The 19581-nt window shown below is 37.6% G+C and overlaps 1 protein-coding gene across 2 annotated transcripts in view; it reads left to right on the plus strand.

Annotated features, from left to right (window-relative positions):
• Positions 1-19581, plus strand: part of Cers6 (ceramide synthase 6) — a 251512-nt gene that overhangs the window by 121426 nt on the left and 110505 nt on the right. For both annotated transcript variants that reach the window (XM_028882011.2, XM_028882012.2), the window contains exon 4: positions 18695-18752. In XM_028882011.2, the coding sequence (XP_028737844.1) occupies positions 18695-18752 (58 nt within the window). The remainder of the gene's footprint in view (positions 1-18694; positions 18753-19581) is intronic.

The raw sequence follows: 19581 nt of genomic DNA on the forward strand, positions 1-19581 counted from the left end.
TCCAAAGAGCATCAACTGTATTTGTGAACTTGATATGAACTTTGATTTTCTTGGGAAATAAAGAAAAAGTTATTTCCTTTAAGGAAGTTTTGAAAGAAGGAAACTATCTAATTCATTACTTCTACAGTGTCAAATTTGATTTGACATAGAGATAAGCCATTGTATCCTAAGCTCCCCTTAGAACCTTCTTGCCATCAAGAGCCTGGCATTGACAAGGGACACAGATTTTTCCCTCTTCCCCTCCAGCTAACTGTCTATTATCTTCAAAGACATACTTCTAGCTTCCTGATAAATTAATTTAACAAGAGTTTAATTGTTAATAATGTTTTAATATGTGATTTGGCTCAGGATGTTTGCATATTTATAGATAATAATTTACTTTTCAAAGTTTTTTGTCACTATTAATAAGATTTTTCAGATACTTATGAGAATGTGGGACTAGACTAAGCCTTGTACTGAGCTCCCCCTGGGATAAAGCCTGGTCGTACCTGGCAGAGCCCAAGATTGCCTGGTTGTAGAGATACACCAATGCTTCTATCTTTGAACTACTGGAGCTGGTGTAACTTACATATAGACGGCACTGCACACTTAAGTCCCTTCTATGTCTTGACTAGTTGTATGTCAGTTTGACACAAGCTAGAGTAATTTGGGAAGAGGGACTCTCAACTGAGAAAATGCCTCCATAACATTTGCCTGTTGGCCAGTCTGTAGTGCCTTTTCTTAATCAGTGATTGATGTGGGAAGTCCCGCCCATTTGGGTGGTTTCTTCCCTGGGCAGATGGTCCTGGGGTGTGTAAGAAAGCAAGCTGAGAAAACCATGGACAGCAAGCCAATAAACAGCACTCCTCCATGGCCTCTGTATCAATTCCTGCCTCCACGTTCCTGCTTTGAATTCCTGCCCTGACTTCTCTGGGTGATGGACTTAGAAGCTGTAAGGTAAAATAAACCCGTTCCTCCCCAAGTTGATTTTGGTCATGGTGTTGTATCAGAGTAATAGAAACCTTCATCAAGATACTCTCTTTGCCATCTCATCACAAGCACCATAAACATCATAAACATTACAGATGACCCTGTGCCTGCCTAGCCTTGGTTAATTCACCCAACTTCCCATTCTGAATTAGAATGAGGAAATTGTTATAACTCTCTTAGAGCAAAGGAAAGGCCTTCAAGATTGCTTCAGGGTTGCTCTGGAACCTTTGCATAAATCTCCAGCACTCGGGAGAACTTTGTTCCACCATCTGACATCACATTTTCTGGAACTGGAGGAAGCTTGATGGCATCTATCTCACATGTCATTTAGAGCTGTGGTTATCAGTATAGTTATTTCATCTTGCCAATTAACTGAAAGTTATTAAAACTCATCTGTCATCTGTCCAGTTTTGGGTTTTTTTTTTTTTTTAAGTATCTAGCAGAATGTCTTGTGCTCACTAACTCTTGGTATTGAATTGAATTGCTCTAGTATCTTTGTAATTCTTGCATATTAATAGTAGTTATATCCACTTTCTACATTTCTATAGCACTGGGCAGTTAACTACCACCCATCTCTGCCAATATTCTACAAAATACCTTCGGTGTATCTGTTAGCATCGTCTCCAAACAGACTCCACATGTTAATTTTATTAACTTCAGAGCAAACACAGAATCATAACTGAGGAGTTTGCTGTTCCTCTGTCAGTTTCCTTACAGTCCTCACCACCCAGCACTAGTTACACATCCGCCTACATCCTCTGATTCAACGAGGCAAATTGCCTAGATGCACTATCCCTCACAGAGGTGCATAAAATATCCACATCAGCTGACAGAGCAGGTGGCTTTCTCTTCCCACCCAGAACGGCAGGAGGAAAGAACAGAACCCTCCGGAATCTTCCACAGAAGCTCACAGCCTACTCTGGGAAGTAATTTTGAACTAGCCTCAATGTAATTAGGACTCTGAATGCAAAGACCTGTTTCTTTCCATGATGCTGGATCATGATTTCTGTGATATTTATTGATAGTCTTATGTGTTCATGTGCTGATTGCTTGTGGAGCTTTCCTTTCTAAAGACAGAGACCCATGGTGGATTCCTGTTACTTTCCTAAGACGAACCATCCCAGAGTCCCACTCCCTCATGTTTGTAAAGTAAGAAATTGACTCTTCTCAAGTAGTCACCAGTGTCTTGACCTGAACTTCCTACATTTAAAAACCAAATTTAATTCACAGATTTATATTTACATGCAAGTTTGGGCTCAAAAATGTAGAAATAGAACATGTTAAATGACTTCCCAAGAAGGAAACACAAATGAAGTCCAACTTATTATCTTTCTCAACCACAAAATGACAATTTAAAAGAAATGCCAAGTTGGAGAAGTTACACAGATTTCTAGAGGTTGAGTATGCTGCGTACATTTTTAATGGTGATAAAAAAAAGTGGTAGTTGCCAATATTAAGGGTATTGTACAACATGAGCAATGAACGTCATTTTCTTTTTCTCATTTATAAAATTCAAGGGAACTGATCTTCATTCTTTTTCAGGTCAAGTGACACAGAAAAGTTTAGTAATATTCAAAAGAATTATTTAAATACATGTCTCTAAGTGCAGCTAAAGCATACATGAGTGTGTGCCTTCCACTGGACTTAGTCTTTAAGTATTTTCACTAGACTTCGAAGTGTAAAAGTTGTATTACCTTGTTGCTGGAAGGAATAACTTCAATTCAGTGTTTGTAATTTTAATAAATAAAAAGTACCCAGATAAACTTACCTATGTGAATAAACATTTTATAAGGAACATCAAATAACTATATTAAGCATCCAGTATTATACAGTGCTAGTATTCAGGGCTTAAACTAATAATTTACACATGTTGCTTGCTGCCTGGGAAGAGACAAGAATAAGCATCTGCAGTGGTGTGATTGATGGATGTCATTCCCTTGAGTTCACTAATCTTCGCAGCTGACATCAAGGACAGGAAGCTGATCTAGTGACATTTGGAGTGATGCTAGTCATGCTTGCATAGAGGACTGGAGGTTGGGGTTGACCTTGGTGATCACTGTTTGGGATATAGATGTTACTTTCCTTGCAGCCCCGACCTCTCTGGTTTGAATAGGTTTCCATTAATTTTTTCTGCATAGCTATGTTTTAGAAAATTTTTTTGACATGATGAAGTTCATAAATCATAATGAAATATATTGCAGGTATGTCATTCTCTAAACTGCTGTTTTGTAAATATATAGTTTTCCTCAAACTAGTTTACAGGCACTGGATATCATCATAACCCTCTTTGATGTCCTTTGCAGTGAGCCATATCTTCGACCCTTCCATTCTATTGAAGAAAAAGGAAACTTGGAGTTCTTGAGTTCCTTCTCTCTTAGCTGATGCTCCTTGGACTTTACCTGTGAATGTCTAGGTGACATTTGTAATACCATGTTTTGGGCTAATCATGGTTCGTTCTGAAAAGTAGGAAATGAAATGTGTCCAAAGAGCATACTGAGAATGGAGAGAGCTCTCCACCCACATTTGAAAAGCCACCTTCTCAGCAGATATTCTAGGCCTTTTGTAACATCTACCCAGGACCTGGGCCGTAGTTCTAACATCGCCATTTTGGAAGGTTCCTATTCTATCACAGTTGTCTGTGACAGACCTGATTGTAATTTTAGCTTTTGTGAAGGGGCATCTCTAAAAACAAAGCTAGGCTACATTGACATTTTCTCCCCACCCCAAGTTATTGCCATCAGGACAGTAAAGCCAATAGAACTGAGAGCAAGGAGTCCTATGATCAGAACTCCAGGCAACATTAAGAAACATAATAAACAAATGAGCAAGTCGGTAGGTTGGATTTATTTGCTTTGGTCCATAGGCTACATCCAATTCTATCTATAGGTCTTAAATATCAAGATTTTATTGATTGACAGTCTGCGATCAGAAGTGAAACTAAAAGGCTTTTGATGTGTCAGTATAGTGGAAATATGATGAACTGTTACTATATAAAGATGTAAAACAAAATTGCAAAGAAAAAGCTATTAGATTTTAAAAGGAAAACACATACACATACAAACACACATACAAGCTAATAAACACAAAACAAATTTCATTTTGCATAGTAGTTTTGACATACACACACACAAAAAAAAACCCCACATTTTTTATGTAATTCTATTTTTTCCCTAAAGGAATCAGAAAAATTTGGTTATTTTTGAAGTATGTAGTAATATTATAGTAGAATTGCAACTGATAACATGCATTCAAATAATACATCAGATTTCTAGAGATCACATGTACTTGGAACATATACAAAGTCATGTTCACAAATGCAGATCTAATATACATGACCCTTTGACTTCCAAGGCCCTTTGAAGTCCCACAGTGTTAGTAAAGCAAAAGAATTTCATTTTTAGTCTAAAAATATATAAAAGGTTAAATCATTTGGCAAAATAGAATCATTATAAAATAGCACAAAAGAAATCCCCCAAAAATGAAATACACAAAGCACAGACGATGTTGGGCTCTGGATCGGCCACCTGTGCCAGAGAGCTGTGTGGGTGGGTGGAGGAAGACCACAGTTCTCCATAAGGTCAGAGCCAGGAAAGCTCTGTTGGTTTTGCTTATTTTCCTGGTACTGAGATTTGAACCCAAAGACTTTTTGTGTATTGAAACACTTCCCAATTTGAACAGGAGAATCAAAGTGTTGCCTTTTTCCTAATTCTGGAAATTGAACCCCTTAAGCCTTTGTGTTCATTGGAAAACTTCACAATTTGAATACAGAGAATCAAAGTTTATTTGGGGCCGGTGGTCCCTGATATCTGTTCAGCGTCTACAAAAATCTGAACCTCTTGATTTCATGTTTTACTGTGGGAGTCTCTGTGACCACCAAGGCCAGTACAGTAACAACCTGTCAGAAGCAAGAAGATAGTTCAGTTCAATACAAGTAAGTTGTCGGTATTGGTTCAAACTTCTGGAGCCTGACCCTGAGTAGTTTATTTTAGGCTATTTAAGAACAACACAATCTGGTGAAAACTTTGCTGGTGATAATTAATCCCATGTACACAGTAAATCATGCACCTTGAAGAACAAAGTAAGCTAAATAAAGATCGGATGTGACTACATGGAAACTCTTTGTACATACAGTACATGGGACACTGTCTTATAAAGATGGGTGCTCTAGATTGACTGAGAAAAACAAGCTTATGATAAGGGTCTGGGGGAAAGTCTGGTGTGGACTCCAACCACACTGATAGCACAAAGGTCACCAGGCTAGAATGCATGTCCACTGCCAGCCTTCTTGGCAGATAACAGGTTATATATTCCTTCTCTTAAAGGAACAACCCTGTATGCTAACATTCCAGGTTCCCCTAGTGCTTATCTGTAGGCACAAGGACTTCTATGCTGCCTATAAAAAACCTGTGCTGCTGGTTGGTGGTGGCACAGACCTTTAATCTTTTCTGGGAGGCAGAGGCAAGAGGATCTCTGAGTTAAAGGCAAATGTGGTCTTCAGAGTGAGTTCCAAAACAATGCAGAGAAACCCTGTCTCACAAAAAAAGAAAGAATTCCTGTGCCTCTCTGAAATTCTTTTGCAGCTTACTCAAACCATTCACAACTAGTCCAAACTTTCTCATCACCCTCAGTCATGTCTCTTTCCTAATTTGGGACCACAATCATCTTTAGGGGGAAAAATACCAATACCTTCTGCCTTGGTCTCAACACATTTTCCTGTTTTATAATTATTCTTATAAAACATGTCATGCTTTACTCCCATACTTAATTGTTTCCCCTTTGCTACATATAACAAAATGCCTAAATATATTAAACCTTAAATATCTACCTAATGTTTTAGTATTTTAACTTCTTTAGAAATAACTTAGACACCCTTTCTCAAAACAAGCAAACAAAAAGAAATAAATAACATTTAGAAGAAGAAGAAGAAGAAGAAGAAGAAGAAGAAGAAGAAGAAGAAGAAGAAGAAGAAGAAGAAGAAGAAGAAGAAGAAGAAGAAGACGGCAGCAGCAGCAGCAACTGCTGTTAGGAACAAATATGCTGTAAGGGAATCATCACTCTCTAAGAAAGCAAAACAAAGGTTTGTATATTTTTACATTGTATAAGCCAATCTTAATGTGGTTCTTCTGAGTTTAGTCTTTTCTATTAACTCAGTTTCCCTTCCAACTGAAAAGTTAGAAGCACTTTCTGCTGTAAGTTGTAGTTACTTAAAAGGGTGTCTATTTCAGAAACACAGCATTACAAAGGTATAATTCTATTGTACAATAAAGTTTGTTTTTGCAAGTGTGTTTCCAGGTGTGGCTCTGGATGTATGTTTGAGTTGTGCCTATGATATGAGTTGGCAAACTGGCCAATCAATTAAGTCTGGCTTACTGCAAACTGATATATAGCCTATGAGATACAAATGGGTTTTATCATTTTAATGCTTGCATTTTAAGTGATTATGGGTACTTTATTATACTACATAATACCTTTGGGTTTTTTATCCCCCACTTGGTCCACTGATCTTCAAATATTTACTAACTGATCTTTCCATATATGTCAGCCAGGGCAATCTCTTGATTTTAAGAGTTATTCTTACTCTTTTATTCAACTCTTTTTCTAATTAAAAAAAGCTGATATTTTTCTCTATAAATATCAGATTTTTTGGAGATAAAATAAAGGATATAACGCAAAATGTTAAAAAGGTCAACTAATTGTCCTTGCAATATATTTTAGAAGTAAAGGAGAAGAAAGCACCAAATCTTTCCCAATTTGAAGGAATTCATCATTGAGATTATGCCAAATGGAACATTTCCTAATGACTTTCTTCCATCATGAAACACTCTGGTCACCAGTTTGTAGTAGGTGTTTGCCCTGAATTTCCAATGTGTGATGGCTGATCTTGGTTGTCAGCTAGGCTACATCTGGAAGCAACTAAGACTCAGGCATGTGGGTACCTGCAAGGGCTTTTTTTTTTTTTTTTTTTTTTTTTTTTTTTTTTTTTTTTTGATTGACTCATTTGAAGTGGGAAGAGCCACCCTGCATCTGAGCCACACCCTCACTCAGGTGGCAGCCCACAGAAAAGGAAGAAAGCTTTTGCGTTTTCCCACTTCCCTCACTCTCTCTGGCAAGTTCATCTATCCTGCAGCTGAGGCATTTTTTTTTTTTTTTTTTACTGGTATTGGAACCTACTTCCTTGGGATTCTGATGTAGATTGAAGACTGACTGAGACATCCAGCCTCTTCTATTAAATAATTATCAGAATCCTGGCTTTTTCATCAGACCTTGTTGGACTAGCTGGACCACAGCCACTCTTAAAAAAAAATCCCTCTTTCATATATATATATGTGTGTATATTCATATATGTGTGTGTGTGTGTGTGTGTGTGTGTGTGTGTATTCATTCTATCAGTCTGTTCCTCTAAAGAACCCTGGATAATATGGAATACGTCCAAGAGAGAGTCTGAGTCATGAGCTGATTCCCCAGTGAAACAAGTAGAACAGCTGTAGAGAGCCAGAATAGGAGACCTGCAGCCAGCAAGAATAGGCAGAATGGGCACAGAGCCATGAGCAGAGGCAGTGCCGTTTGCCTGCTTGCTTGTTTGTTTTAACCTATTTGTTAAGACATAATTTACATAGCATGAAATCCATCTGTCTTGAGAGTACAATTCAGTGATTTTTGGCAAATTGACAGTGTTATACCAGTTTTGGAACACTATCCAGTTTTGGAACATTACCCAGAAAATATAAATTGTCCTTACTTGCTGTCACTCCAAGTCAACTTTGACTACTAGTTCCAGGGAACCGCTAACCTATCTTATTCTCTCCATAGAGCTGTTTTTCCTGAGCATTGTATATAATCAGAATTACCCAATATGTGGCTTTATGTGCTGACTTCTTTCCCTCATCATAATGCTTTTGAATTTTATGTGTCTTGTAGCATTTATCAGTCCTTGTTTCAGAGGCCACACCTCCTTTGTTTATCCATTCTTCATTGGTTAGTAGTTAGTTGGTGTTGGCTGTTATTTCTGTGGTTGAATAATAGAGTACACAGAAAGAACCCACAGACTTTAACATCAGACCTTGCAGACGACATCTTGAGTTTGGCCCCCAGCTCCCATGGTACATCAGCCATGCCACGGTTGTTCTTTGTGCCACATTTCCTCATTATCTAAGGGAAAAGAACAAACTTAGAGAATTGTTCTGTGTGGATACGTGGAATTATAGATGAGAATACACTCAGTAGTGGCTCTGTCTGTTCTTGTTTGACTTTTTGGTGGTAAGAATGCATGTTTAAAGACCTGAACAAGGACACCAGCAGACATGCTAAAATGGAAGGGATCTCATAAGACCTCAACTCCAGGCCAAAACAACAAAACAAAACTACAGACAAGAAGGCTGAGTGTGGGAGAAATAGTCTTCCTCAGAGAGGAGCACCCTAATTGGTTATTCAATACCAAGTGGTCAGCTCTGAAATTATGTGCATATGTATAACATATATACACACAAATAGCATTGTATAGACCAAGTAGGTTGAATTTACATACTTAGGAATATCAGTGATTAATGAAAAAAGAAGCCATGACTTTGACAGAGCAAGGGGGTTGTCAGGGATTAGAGAAAGGGAAGAAATGATGTAATTATATTTTAATTTAAAAATAAAAGGATATTAAAATAAAAACATTGCATATTTAGCAGTGGCAAAGTAATTCTTCAAACCTTCCTCAGAGTCGGGGGTCAGGGGCATAGGCGTTGAGAGAGCAGGATGGTCCTGTAGTGGCCCTCCCTGTAGGGGAGGTAGGATTTAACCAATCTAAAAATGGAGGTCAAGGGAGCAGTAAGCCCAGAACGGATATTTCAAAAGGCATACGGAGTGGGATACTGGAGTGTTAGGAACATAACACTCCAGGAACATAAAGGTGGATTGGCTTCTTGGAAGCCAGAAAGGCCAGAACTGACCCTTTAGTTGTCTTCAGAGTCCTTCCCTTAGGACTCTGGCTATACATAGGCCAGATTTTAGAGTGAGACATCATTTACAGAATACTGCAGGCCTTAATTATTTACCCCCTTAGCAAGAAGCCCTACTCTCTTGGCTTGGTTTTAGAAACATCTACTCTGCCTATCTCCTTTGGCAGTCTGCCCTTATTAACCCGAGCTTTCACATCAAAGAGGTTTTAGAACAGCAGGAGACTGCACTATGCTCAATCATACAATAGGGAAAGAGTGCATGTTACTATAATACCCACTGTGTTCCAAATATGTGTGAACAGGGGACCATGTGAGACTCAGTTTGCTACAGGATTCTGCTTGTTTGAAGTTCATAGCATGTATGTTATAGGGAAATAGTGAATGCTTTGGTTATTAATTTGTTTTCACATTAATATAGCATCATTTGTAATGCTCTGAGTGTCTGATCTGCTAGAAGTCTAGTTGTAATTCCTGACTGTACTCATACACCCATTTTCTGTATAATTGCTTTCTTCTTTGTACATCTTCAGATTATATATATGTATATATATATGTATATATATATATGTATACACACACACACACACACACACACACACACACACACACACACACACACACACACACATATCTCAAGCCAGGAAGCTATGCCCATGAAATCTCAACAACCTAGCTGCCTAAACAAGACCTGAACAATGATATCTTAAGGTAGACAGGAGAAATCCCTACCCCTAGATGAATAGTTACAAGCAATTAACAACTCCTAAGAGATGGAGAACTTGGGCCCCTGAATGAGGCCTCTGATTGGTATCCCAATACCAAGTGGTCAGCCCTAGAAGCGTATACATTGCAGGCAACACTGAACGAACTCATCAGGTTGTATGTGTATGTATGTGTAACAACAGTGGTTGAAGAAGAGTAAGCTGTGAATTTGGGAGGAAGCTGGGGAAGGGGCACAAAGGAGGAGAGGGAGGAAAAAATGAAATGATTATATTTTTACTAACTTTTTTAAAGCAGCAATAAAAAAGAAAAGGTTTTAATATAGATTTAAACGTGAGCATACCTGCAAAAGATAAATTTACTATCAAAACTTTGGCAATATGATAGGTATTTTGTAATAATGATTTCTTTTTCTTACTCAATGATACATCTTTTTGTCCTTTGTATTCAAAAGGAAATATATTACAATACAGACATATATACAAATATATATTTATATATGATATGTAATATATGATTATATAAAAAAAATCCTATAGTCTTATGTTCTTGTCAAGTCTCAGATAGTACTAGGAAGGGCCTGGCCACCCTCAGCTCCCATCTCCATTAATTCTTTCTTCACTACTATATGATTTGGAGCAGGGCCCTTTATGCTGTTAATAACAGCCTGTTGTCTTGCTCTGTGTAATTGCCACAGTCTTCAGAAGATTTGGACCCTGGAAACTCATAGCCCATTGGAACCTTCTCTGAGTTTCACATCCAACCCGTTCCTCTTCTGTCTCCCTTGCCCTCTCTTGCCTAGCTCACCTATAGAAGGGACACACTGTGATGCTGTCTCCACCTTAAGATTTTCTGAGATGGAAAGACTTGTTCATCATAGAGACATTATGGCAGGATGACCTTGAAATAAAAATCCCTTTTGGATTATAAGCTAAAAGTACAGACATAGATGTAGCTAGATAAACTTAGATTTATAGCCATAGTCTGTCGAGAAACAACTTTGTAAATTGTCAGGCCCTAAAGGAGGGACTGTAAATATTCATACTCACATGAGACATTCTTGTCATTTAGTAAATCTTTAAGGAATGTCTATTTGGTCATTTGCATAAATACAGGTAAAATTTCTTTGATTTGATCTCCCCAATTTTGTTACATGATCATTTTTCTGAGAACTGAGCAGGAATTCATTAAATCACTAGAAAACAAGAGTGAGTTGTTGCCCATGAAAACCCTGTGCATTACCAACTCTTTATGCTCATCCGTACATCCTCAATAGCCCACACACCAACTCATCCGTACACCCTCAATAGCCCACACACCAGCTCATCTGTACACCCTCAACCCATGCTTGCCCTCCTTATGCTCATCTGTACACCCTCAATAGCCGGGGCATCCACATGCCATTTGTGCTTAGAACACCAGTGGCCCTGGAAACTTACTGGCTCACAGAGTTTTATTCTGACCAATCCTGGAGTGTTTGTAAAATGTATAGATAAAATGTAGGTAAATTGCAAATGGTTTTGTAACGTTGAATAGTAAGTAAGTGCCTTTAAAAACTATACACAGATCTGAATACGTAAAGTTGATAAAAAGGCAACACAGTCTCTCTTTCACATGACCTACTGCTCAACCACATAAGAATTCAGGCTTCCTCTGTCACCCAGGTCTTCCCATGTGACGTGACACGTCTGCCTGGGAACCATACTCTCATGAGGTAGTGTTATGTAACCATTGGCACTGAGATATAGTTAGTCACAAAAATTAATTAGAAATCATTTATTGGATGCATTCCACATGAGAACTGCTAAGAACTGTGAACATGACAAGTTAGTCTTCAGCATGTACCATGTATCACCTGTCTGTCCATCTACTTCTGACAATTGCCTCATTTCCTCCTCATTCTAGCCCATAGGAGTAGTTGTTACTGTCTTCAATTTCAGGTCAGCAGGTACATTTGCAATGCCACTTGTTCTAGACTGTGTGAGAATTATGGAAACTGTGTCTCATCCGTGTGTGTGAACACAGCCTCCAAAGAGCTAGTCCTGGGCAGAAGATTTAAGGTACCAAATTCTCACTCAGAGCTGAAAGATCCAATGAATCATCAGACGCTTAAAGGATATGTTAGTGTTAAATCAGTATCTTATGGGGGACAAGAGCCTTAGTAGGTAAAGACCAGAAGGAAGTTCAGAAAAGGTTATATGAAAAAGTCAGTTTGGATAAAGGAGAAGATGTGATTGTTGTGGCTTAAAGAAGGAGGAAAAATAGACATCGCCATGTTCATTAAATAGAGTGAAACTTGTATGGTCACCCCAAAGGCAGTTACAGGCTAGTGCCTAATCTCAGCTCCCTCCTTTCTGAGTGCACGCCTTTGTCAAACACTCTGTGCCTTCTCTGTGCACGGGAGTGTGAGCTAATTCTGCAGGCTCTGAGAGGTGCCCCCGGAGGCCGTGCTGGCTTTGTGTCCTCATTTTGTCATTTACCGACTGTGTGGCCAGTGACAAGAACTCTGTTGCCAACAGAGGATCTGAATAGAGAGTTAATGGTGGGGTCTACCAAGTGTCTGTGTCCTTTGTGGAAAGTAGGATTCAGGTTGTGATTCTGCCAACCACACTAGTGCCCTGCTCTTCTCGGGCTACATATGAGATGACTGTCCTCAGTCCTGCTTCCTTATCTCTGGGAGTTCTTGCTTTACTTAAAAATAAATTAATTAATTAGAAATCCAACTTCTGCTAGTTGAACACTACCTAAGTAAAGGCACAGGAGTAATTTTTGGCTTAATAGTTTTTAATGAGGACTCATCTTTTAAGATATTATGAAAATATTTTTAGTTGCATATCTCTTATTATCAAACAGTATTCTCTGTAACAGTGAATTTAATGTTTTGCTTCTTCATTCCTTGTTTTTACTAATACAGTCTCAGAATTCATCTCTTGGTTGTTGTTAAATATTTTATGTTGTCCCTTAAGAACCATAGCTTTAGTTGGACAATGAAATGTAACATGAATTGCTAAATGGTCTTATTAATTAAAAAAAAAAAACCCAGAGCTAGATATTGGGGTGAAAGCTGAGAGATCAGAGGAATAGAACAAGTCACAGCCAAGCTCACCTTACCAACTCCTCAGCCTCCAGAGCGAGACTTCTTATCTCCTCATGCCTATATACCTTTCTGTGCCCTACCATCTTACTTCCTTTCTAGTGCTGGGATTAAAGACGTGTGCTTCCCAAATACTGGTAGCAAGGTCATGAGCTCTCAAGTGCTGGGATTAAAGGTGTGTGCCACCACTGCCTGGCTCTGTTTCCTGTGAGGCCTTAAACTCACAGAGAGCCAGACAATCTCTGCCTCCTGAGTGATAGACTTAAGGGTATATGCCACCACTGTCTTGTCTCAGTGTCTAATCTAGTGGCTGGCTCTGTCCTCTGATCCCCAGGTAAGTTTATTAGGATACATGATATATTGGGGTATACAATATATCACCACATTTCCCCTTTTGTCTAAAATAATAAAAGAAGGTTATAACTAATATAAGAAAAACTATATACAATAAGTATATATAATATATACAGTCAAGAATTATATTAACAATGTCCAGTCCATTAACATTTGAAAAATTCAAACAAAAACCTCCATTGTTTATCCTATCTTGATGAGTCCAAAATGTTATACCTAATTTATGTTCTACCCTAACTTGTATTATCAACTGAAAACTATCTTTTGATGTCTTTCAAATTTATACATCTTACACCTCTTTAGTTATTTTTTTTCTGAATTTGTTAACAAGGAAAACTATAACTATCTAATCTTCAACTCCCTCAGTGACCTGAGAAGGATATAATATTAACTGAGTTAGCAGGAAGTGTAAACAAGCAACTTCCAAAAAATGTGAGAAATGACAGAAACATCTGGCTGCCTGGACAGTCATTCAAGATTTCTCTGCAACATTGGGGCATCCATCTTTGACATAAAGGCCTAGCATATCTGACAGACTCTTGTGAAGCAGAATTTTCAAAAGAGCCTTCCTACCTTGTCTTGGCAAGGATGGGCAGTTCTTTCTTTTGTGTCCTGCTTGCCCATTTTGGACAGCATACTGTCAGCAGTCAAGGACAAGAAAATTCCCTTGCCACTGGCTACCTTTTGCCATAATGAAAGTAAACTCCATAAGGAGTTTCTTCAGTGCCCATCATCTTCTCTGAAGTAGATTGGTGATGCCAGGAGCAGATATGTCTCATAGTCTTAAAAAAATATATATGTTATTAAAACGTCTTAAATGCCATATTCTGTAGATCTCTGAAGTGTTTGAAGATGACCTATCTAAAATATATTTTTGTTTAACCTTGAAAATATACATAATATGACTACAAGTTCGATTGTAATGACTATTAACTTGCATTTCTTATATCCTAATTAGTTGGTAATAATAACTTTCAAGGACTAGCAATTTGTATTACATTGTTAAATGAACTGTAAGGTACAATAACTTGAACAAGGTTAGAAATGTATGTACAGTATTTTCTAACAAAATCAATCTCAAATTTGTATCAATATACATAATTTATATACAATATACAAGAATCCAATCCAATGTAAAATATTTAAAACTAGTAGTTGCCTTTTAAAAGTAGATTCATTAATGTACCTTTTTATCTTATGATATCTATAAGCTCCCCTTTCTTTTCAGAGTAGATTCAATAATCTACCCTTTTATCCTATCATTTCTATATCTCTTTTTTTTAGAGTAGATTCAATAATCTACCTCTTATCTATATCATCTTTTTTTAGGGAAATTATGTATATTTCTAAGTTCATGCAGCATAATTTATTCAAAAATTATATTCTTTGAGTTCTAAATTTATATTTTGTATTTGATGGGTTGAAATTGACCAGAGTTACTTTTTTTAAAATTCAATTATGTATTTTATTTATCTATAGATTTATAAAAATCTATACATTTATAAAAATCCTGTACATTTGTCAAGGTACAGGAAATATTGTAAATGAGATTTTTATTCCACATGTGTGTTTATTTGACACACAGCACAGCACACTTACCATTTAATGAAGGTTTCAGAGTAGCACATTGTCACAACCTTTGATTATGAGGATATTTTTCAAGTTCCTTTACCAATGAAAGGCACCTCAGCTGGCTGTGGCTTTCTTCAGTCAAGGGTTCCCATTTTCAGCATTTGTGGTAAGAAGGGGAAATTAAAGACCATGTAGCCATCTGTGCCCCTGATGGTGATTTGTTTTTATTTGATTTATTTGTGTGTTGACATGTTTTGTTTTCTTGCCTGAAGACAGAAGGATTCTTCATTTCATTTTTACTGTAGGATTCAATTTTTTTTTCTAAATGTGGCTTTGAATTGGTCTTGTTTAGAACATAATTTGATTCTTGGGTTTTTTTTCTAGTTCTTTTTTTTAAATGTGTCATTGATGATTACTTCTATGTCAGTTTTTCACTTATCGTTTCCTAGAAACCATTATAGTAAGTTATTTTTTTTTCTGACCCCCAGATCTATAGTCCTTTATACTCTGTAGAATCTCTTGGGATTATTCACCATCTGTTTCAGTGATTGAATTTCTTCTGTGTATATCTTTTTTTAATTAATTAATTTTTATATTTAACTTTTTTGTATATTTTGATCATCTTCTTTCCCCTCCCCTAGCTCCTCCCAGGTCTGCCCCACTTCCCCACCTACACAACGTCATGTTCTTTCTCTCTACTCATCCTTTCCTTGCAGGGGTGGTAATTCTAGGCTTCATTTTCAGAGTCTGTACCAACTGTTTTTGTTTTTCTTCACCTGTAATCTCAGTTTTACTCCAGCACTTTTCAAAATTGACTTATACCTTTGTCTTTCTACTTTTGACTCTAGAAGTCCTGTCTTCTTTATCACATTGAGAATGCCGAATATTTTCTGAAAACTGGCTTCAGATTTTTGTAGGAAATCTTGAGAGTGTTCTGTGGCTGTTTAGCATGCAGTTCGCTTGCTGTACTCAGTACCGTTTGGTAGATTCATGCCAGTATTGAGCTGTTATTATTGTTGTTGCTGAATTGCAAAAGATCTCTTCAGGTCTGTTCACAGGAGAAGATGCTCTTGGTCCTGTTCTCTGTCCTTTTTTTCTTAGTAAAAGTCCTCTTTGAAGTCTTTAACCTAGTAGCAAGTTGATATTTCTAGACTATGACAGTTTTCAGTGAACTAAGAGATTTCCAAATAAATTAGCTATCTCCATTACTGTGTCCTTTGTTATATATGTGAGCTATGGAAGAGCTCCAACCCCTGGCATGCAACATTTTCAAAAACATCTTGTCTTGAAATCTTTTTTTTTTTTTTTTGCCTCTGAAACCACCAAGGTACAGAGTACTTCTCCCTTTGTCTAGTTGAAAAAGGAAGTAGCAATCACTAACAGATGTGGTTGGGGGATTCTCCTGCTGCTGCCTCGAAAAGCATCATCCAGCCTAGGTTTCTGGGCAAGATAGCCAAGAGTGTGGAAAGGGGGATATACACAGAAAGAGATTTTCCTGCTTTTCTTAAGACTCATGATTTGTTTAATGTTATCTCTATCCACTTAAAAAGTGTGAGTGCGTGCGTGTGTGTGTGCTGTGTGTGTGTGTGTGTGTGTGTGTGTGTGTGTGTGTCCATGTGTGTGTTTAGGGGTGGAGGCAGGGGACAAACTCAGGAATGCTGTCTCTTTGAGACAGGTTTCTCTTTGGCTTGAAGGTGACCAATCAGATTAGACCAGACCACACCATCAAGATCTAGGAATCTCTAATTTTCAATTTTTTTGGGAGGTTTATTTAATTGCTCTTGCCTTCCTGGCACTGGGATTACAAATACAGATACCGTGCCCAAAATTTTTCATGGATTCTTGGAGTTAAAAACAGGTCCTAATGATTTTTAGGAAATACTTTATTAACTGAGGTATCACCCTATGCCCTCTAAAACCTTTTTTAAAACCTAATTTTATTCTCTTACTATTATAATACTCCTTCCTACTCTTAGCAGGAGACTAAAAGTCATGTCTTCCTATTTATGGTTATATGCAGCTTCCCTTACCTCTTCCTAGAGATATTTTAGTGGAAGTCTGGGGGACACTAAACAAGCTTGCAGCAATCATTTAAAAGTGTAACTTATATGAAACTCCATAAATAAAGTATTTTTTTCATGTTGCAAAATGTTTGCAAATTTTGCTTCCTGCAGATATTTTGTGGAAATAAAAAGTCTGCCTTGTAAATATTCATTGCAACTTGTTATTCAAATAAGGTAGGCATCACTGTTCCTGTAATAGAACCTGTGTCTTATGAAAACTGGGTCATGTTAGTGATAGAATAAAATGCAGACATATAAATGATGGTAAGAATTCCAATGACTTCTATAAAAATTTTATTATACATAAAAGCTGTCTGATCATTGCCTATTAACAATAGCCAAAATGGAAACAGCTGTTATAAATCATTTACTAGAGCAGTTGCAAATTCCGTTGTCTCCAGAGGCCAGGAAAGGAAAGCAAACTCTTGATGTACACTGGTTCCGTGTGATAGGGAGAGAAAGGGACTGAAATAAAGGTTACTCTAAAGGTGGCCAGATCCTTGAATTACTGTTATGGAATAGCCCTACTCTCCCCGAGATAGAACTGAGGACAAGGGATATTAACAGATTTGCCCAAAATGAAAAGATGGTGTGTTATTCATCACAGCCACATAATCTGCAGAGCACATTCCAGATAAAATGGGGGGGGGGGACTATTTAACACTCATTTGGAATTCAGTATGGTGACAGCAAAGCCTTAGATCAGGTTGAACTCTGTAGCTGAACATACCCATGTCAGTCTTGGTTAACATTCTGATCTAGAATTTGTACACAAGCTGGAAAGAAACACAGAGACATTTGCCCGTAGCCACCAAGAAAGCTGGCCATGGATGTGAATGAGGTCCATTTTTGCTGTTCACGCTATGGAAGCGAGCTATCAGTCTCTACAGGAGGGCTTTCACGTGAGGGTTAGAGTCAAGGCTTTTCTGGTGTGTGTGGGGGGGGGGTATTGAATTAATCCCTCTGCCACTGTTTTGTTATTCCTTCTCAAATTCATATTTTTATGTTACTTATTGAAGACTTTCAACTCTGAATTTAAAACTCTTCCCTAAAGTAGTTGTGCCTTAGATTTTAGAATGTTGGCGAGTAGACCGGCCCACAAATGTCTGTTTGTGATAGTCTGAGGGATGCTAGTGTCTGCTGGTGGGTCAAAGCCAGTTGTTAGAGGTTTCCTAGCACCAACCCTCTTTCTCTCCTGAATGTAATTCTCATTTCCCTCAAGTGATTTTATACATCATTGTAATCATCTCCTAAAATCTGTCACTGTTACTTTATTTAAAATGTTTAGATTCTTTGCAAACAGAGATGTTTATCTATAATGTGTAATCCAAGCTTCCACCAGCCTAGTGCCCTTATGAATACAGTGGAGTGAATCCTGGACAGTTTTTTGAAGTATGCTCTTCACATTCAAAAAGTACCAGGAAGGCCAGAGAGATGGTTCTGAGTAAAGGTGTGTGCTACACACTAACCTGCCTGATTTTCATCACTGGACCATACACACACACTATGGCACATGACCACAGATACAAACACAGGTACATACATGTGTGCCCATATGCACATGTGCCTGCTCCCCCACACACACACACACAGTTCTTAAAATTTTTTCATGGTGTACAAGAAATAAAATTGGGAGTTGAGTACTAGGGTAAGATGCTTTTTGTAAATAAAAATGTAAATATCTTCATTCGATGAACCTCATCCCTCCATGTGTGTCATTCAGAGAAAATTGACAAGCTGGGAAAGAAGAAAGGTGGGCAAATTTGATAACTTACAGAAAGAAAAGTTACTAATAATGATTAATATTTATTTCCCTTAAGCCATACTCAGGAATGTTTATGTTCGACTAGTGATCGTTACCAAGTCCGTTCCTTGGTTTAAAGGAAGAGAAAACTTAATTAACTTTTTCCTCACATATTTCAGATATACTGTGAAATATATAAACTGAATGTCTTAACTTCTTTAATCTTCCACAGGTGGAGATTTTCCTTTTACCTCTATGTCTTCATCTATGGAGTCTGGTTCTTGAAACAGGTAGGCACTGTCACATTACTTCATATAATTCTTATGTGTCTATAGGCCTGTGTCTAGCTTTTAATATGTAACAATATTCTAAATAGTATAAAAGCCTTCCTAAGAATTATGTGCATATTTAAATTTGATTTATAAAAATATTTACAGAAAATTCATTTAGACTTATGTCTGAAATGCTTTGAAAAGCAGTTTGTTTCTTCAGGGAGGATGTGAAGTCTTCAGTGTGCTCTGCCTGGTTACTGCTTTTTTGCATCAGTACTTGTAACGTCCAGTTGATGCTATGAACGAGATTAGCATTTCAGTATTGCATGTCACATGACCTGAAAGCTCTGGTTGCTGCGGTGGGTGTTATCACTGTCATCCCCACCAGTAGAGACTGCTGTTTTAGAGCCTTGTTCATTAATTAGCAGGGTGGAGCCAACCGCTGGTGGTTAAGTTCAGCTTTTTGTTGTAAGCCTGTGTTGTCTTTGCTCCTGGCATGCTAACCGCTGCATGAACTAGGACCCATTAATGTACGAAAATCTTCCTTTATCAGGTGTAGCCTCCTTCTGCCTAGTGGTTACCATTCATACTGATAATGTACTGATAAATCAGGGTGCTTAAATTCCAGACTCACGAAGATTTATCTTCTCATTTTCTTGGATGTGTTAACCCTGGTAACTTGGTACAAAATAGAAAGTTAATCTTAAAAGTACACTGTACTGTTAACCTCCAAAGTACTATCAGTGTTTTTGTTTTGTTTGTTTGTTTGTTTTTTGTTTTTTGTTTTTTTTTTATTACAAACATATCTCTAAAATAGGATACAGGCCAAGTAGCATAAGTTACTAGG

This window comes from Peromyscus leucopus, chromosome 4 (assembly GCF_004664715.2).
Source record: "Peromyscus leucopus breed LL Stock chromosome 4, UCI_PerLeu_2.1, whole genome shotgun sequence".
Classification (NCBI taxonomy): domain Eukaryota; kingdom Metazoa; phylum Chordata; class Mammalia; order Rodentia; family Cricetidae; genus Peromyscus; species Peromyscus leucopus.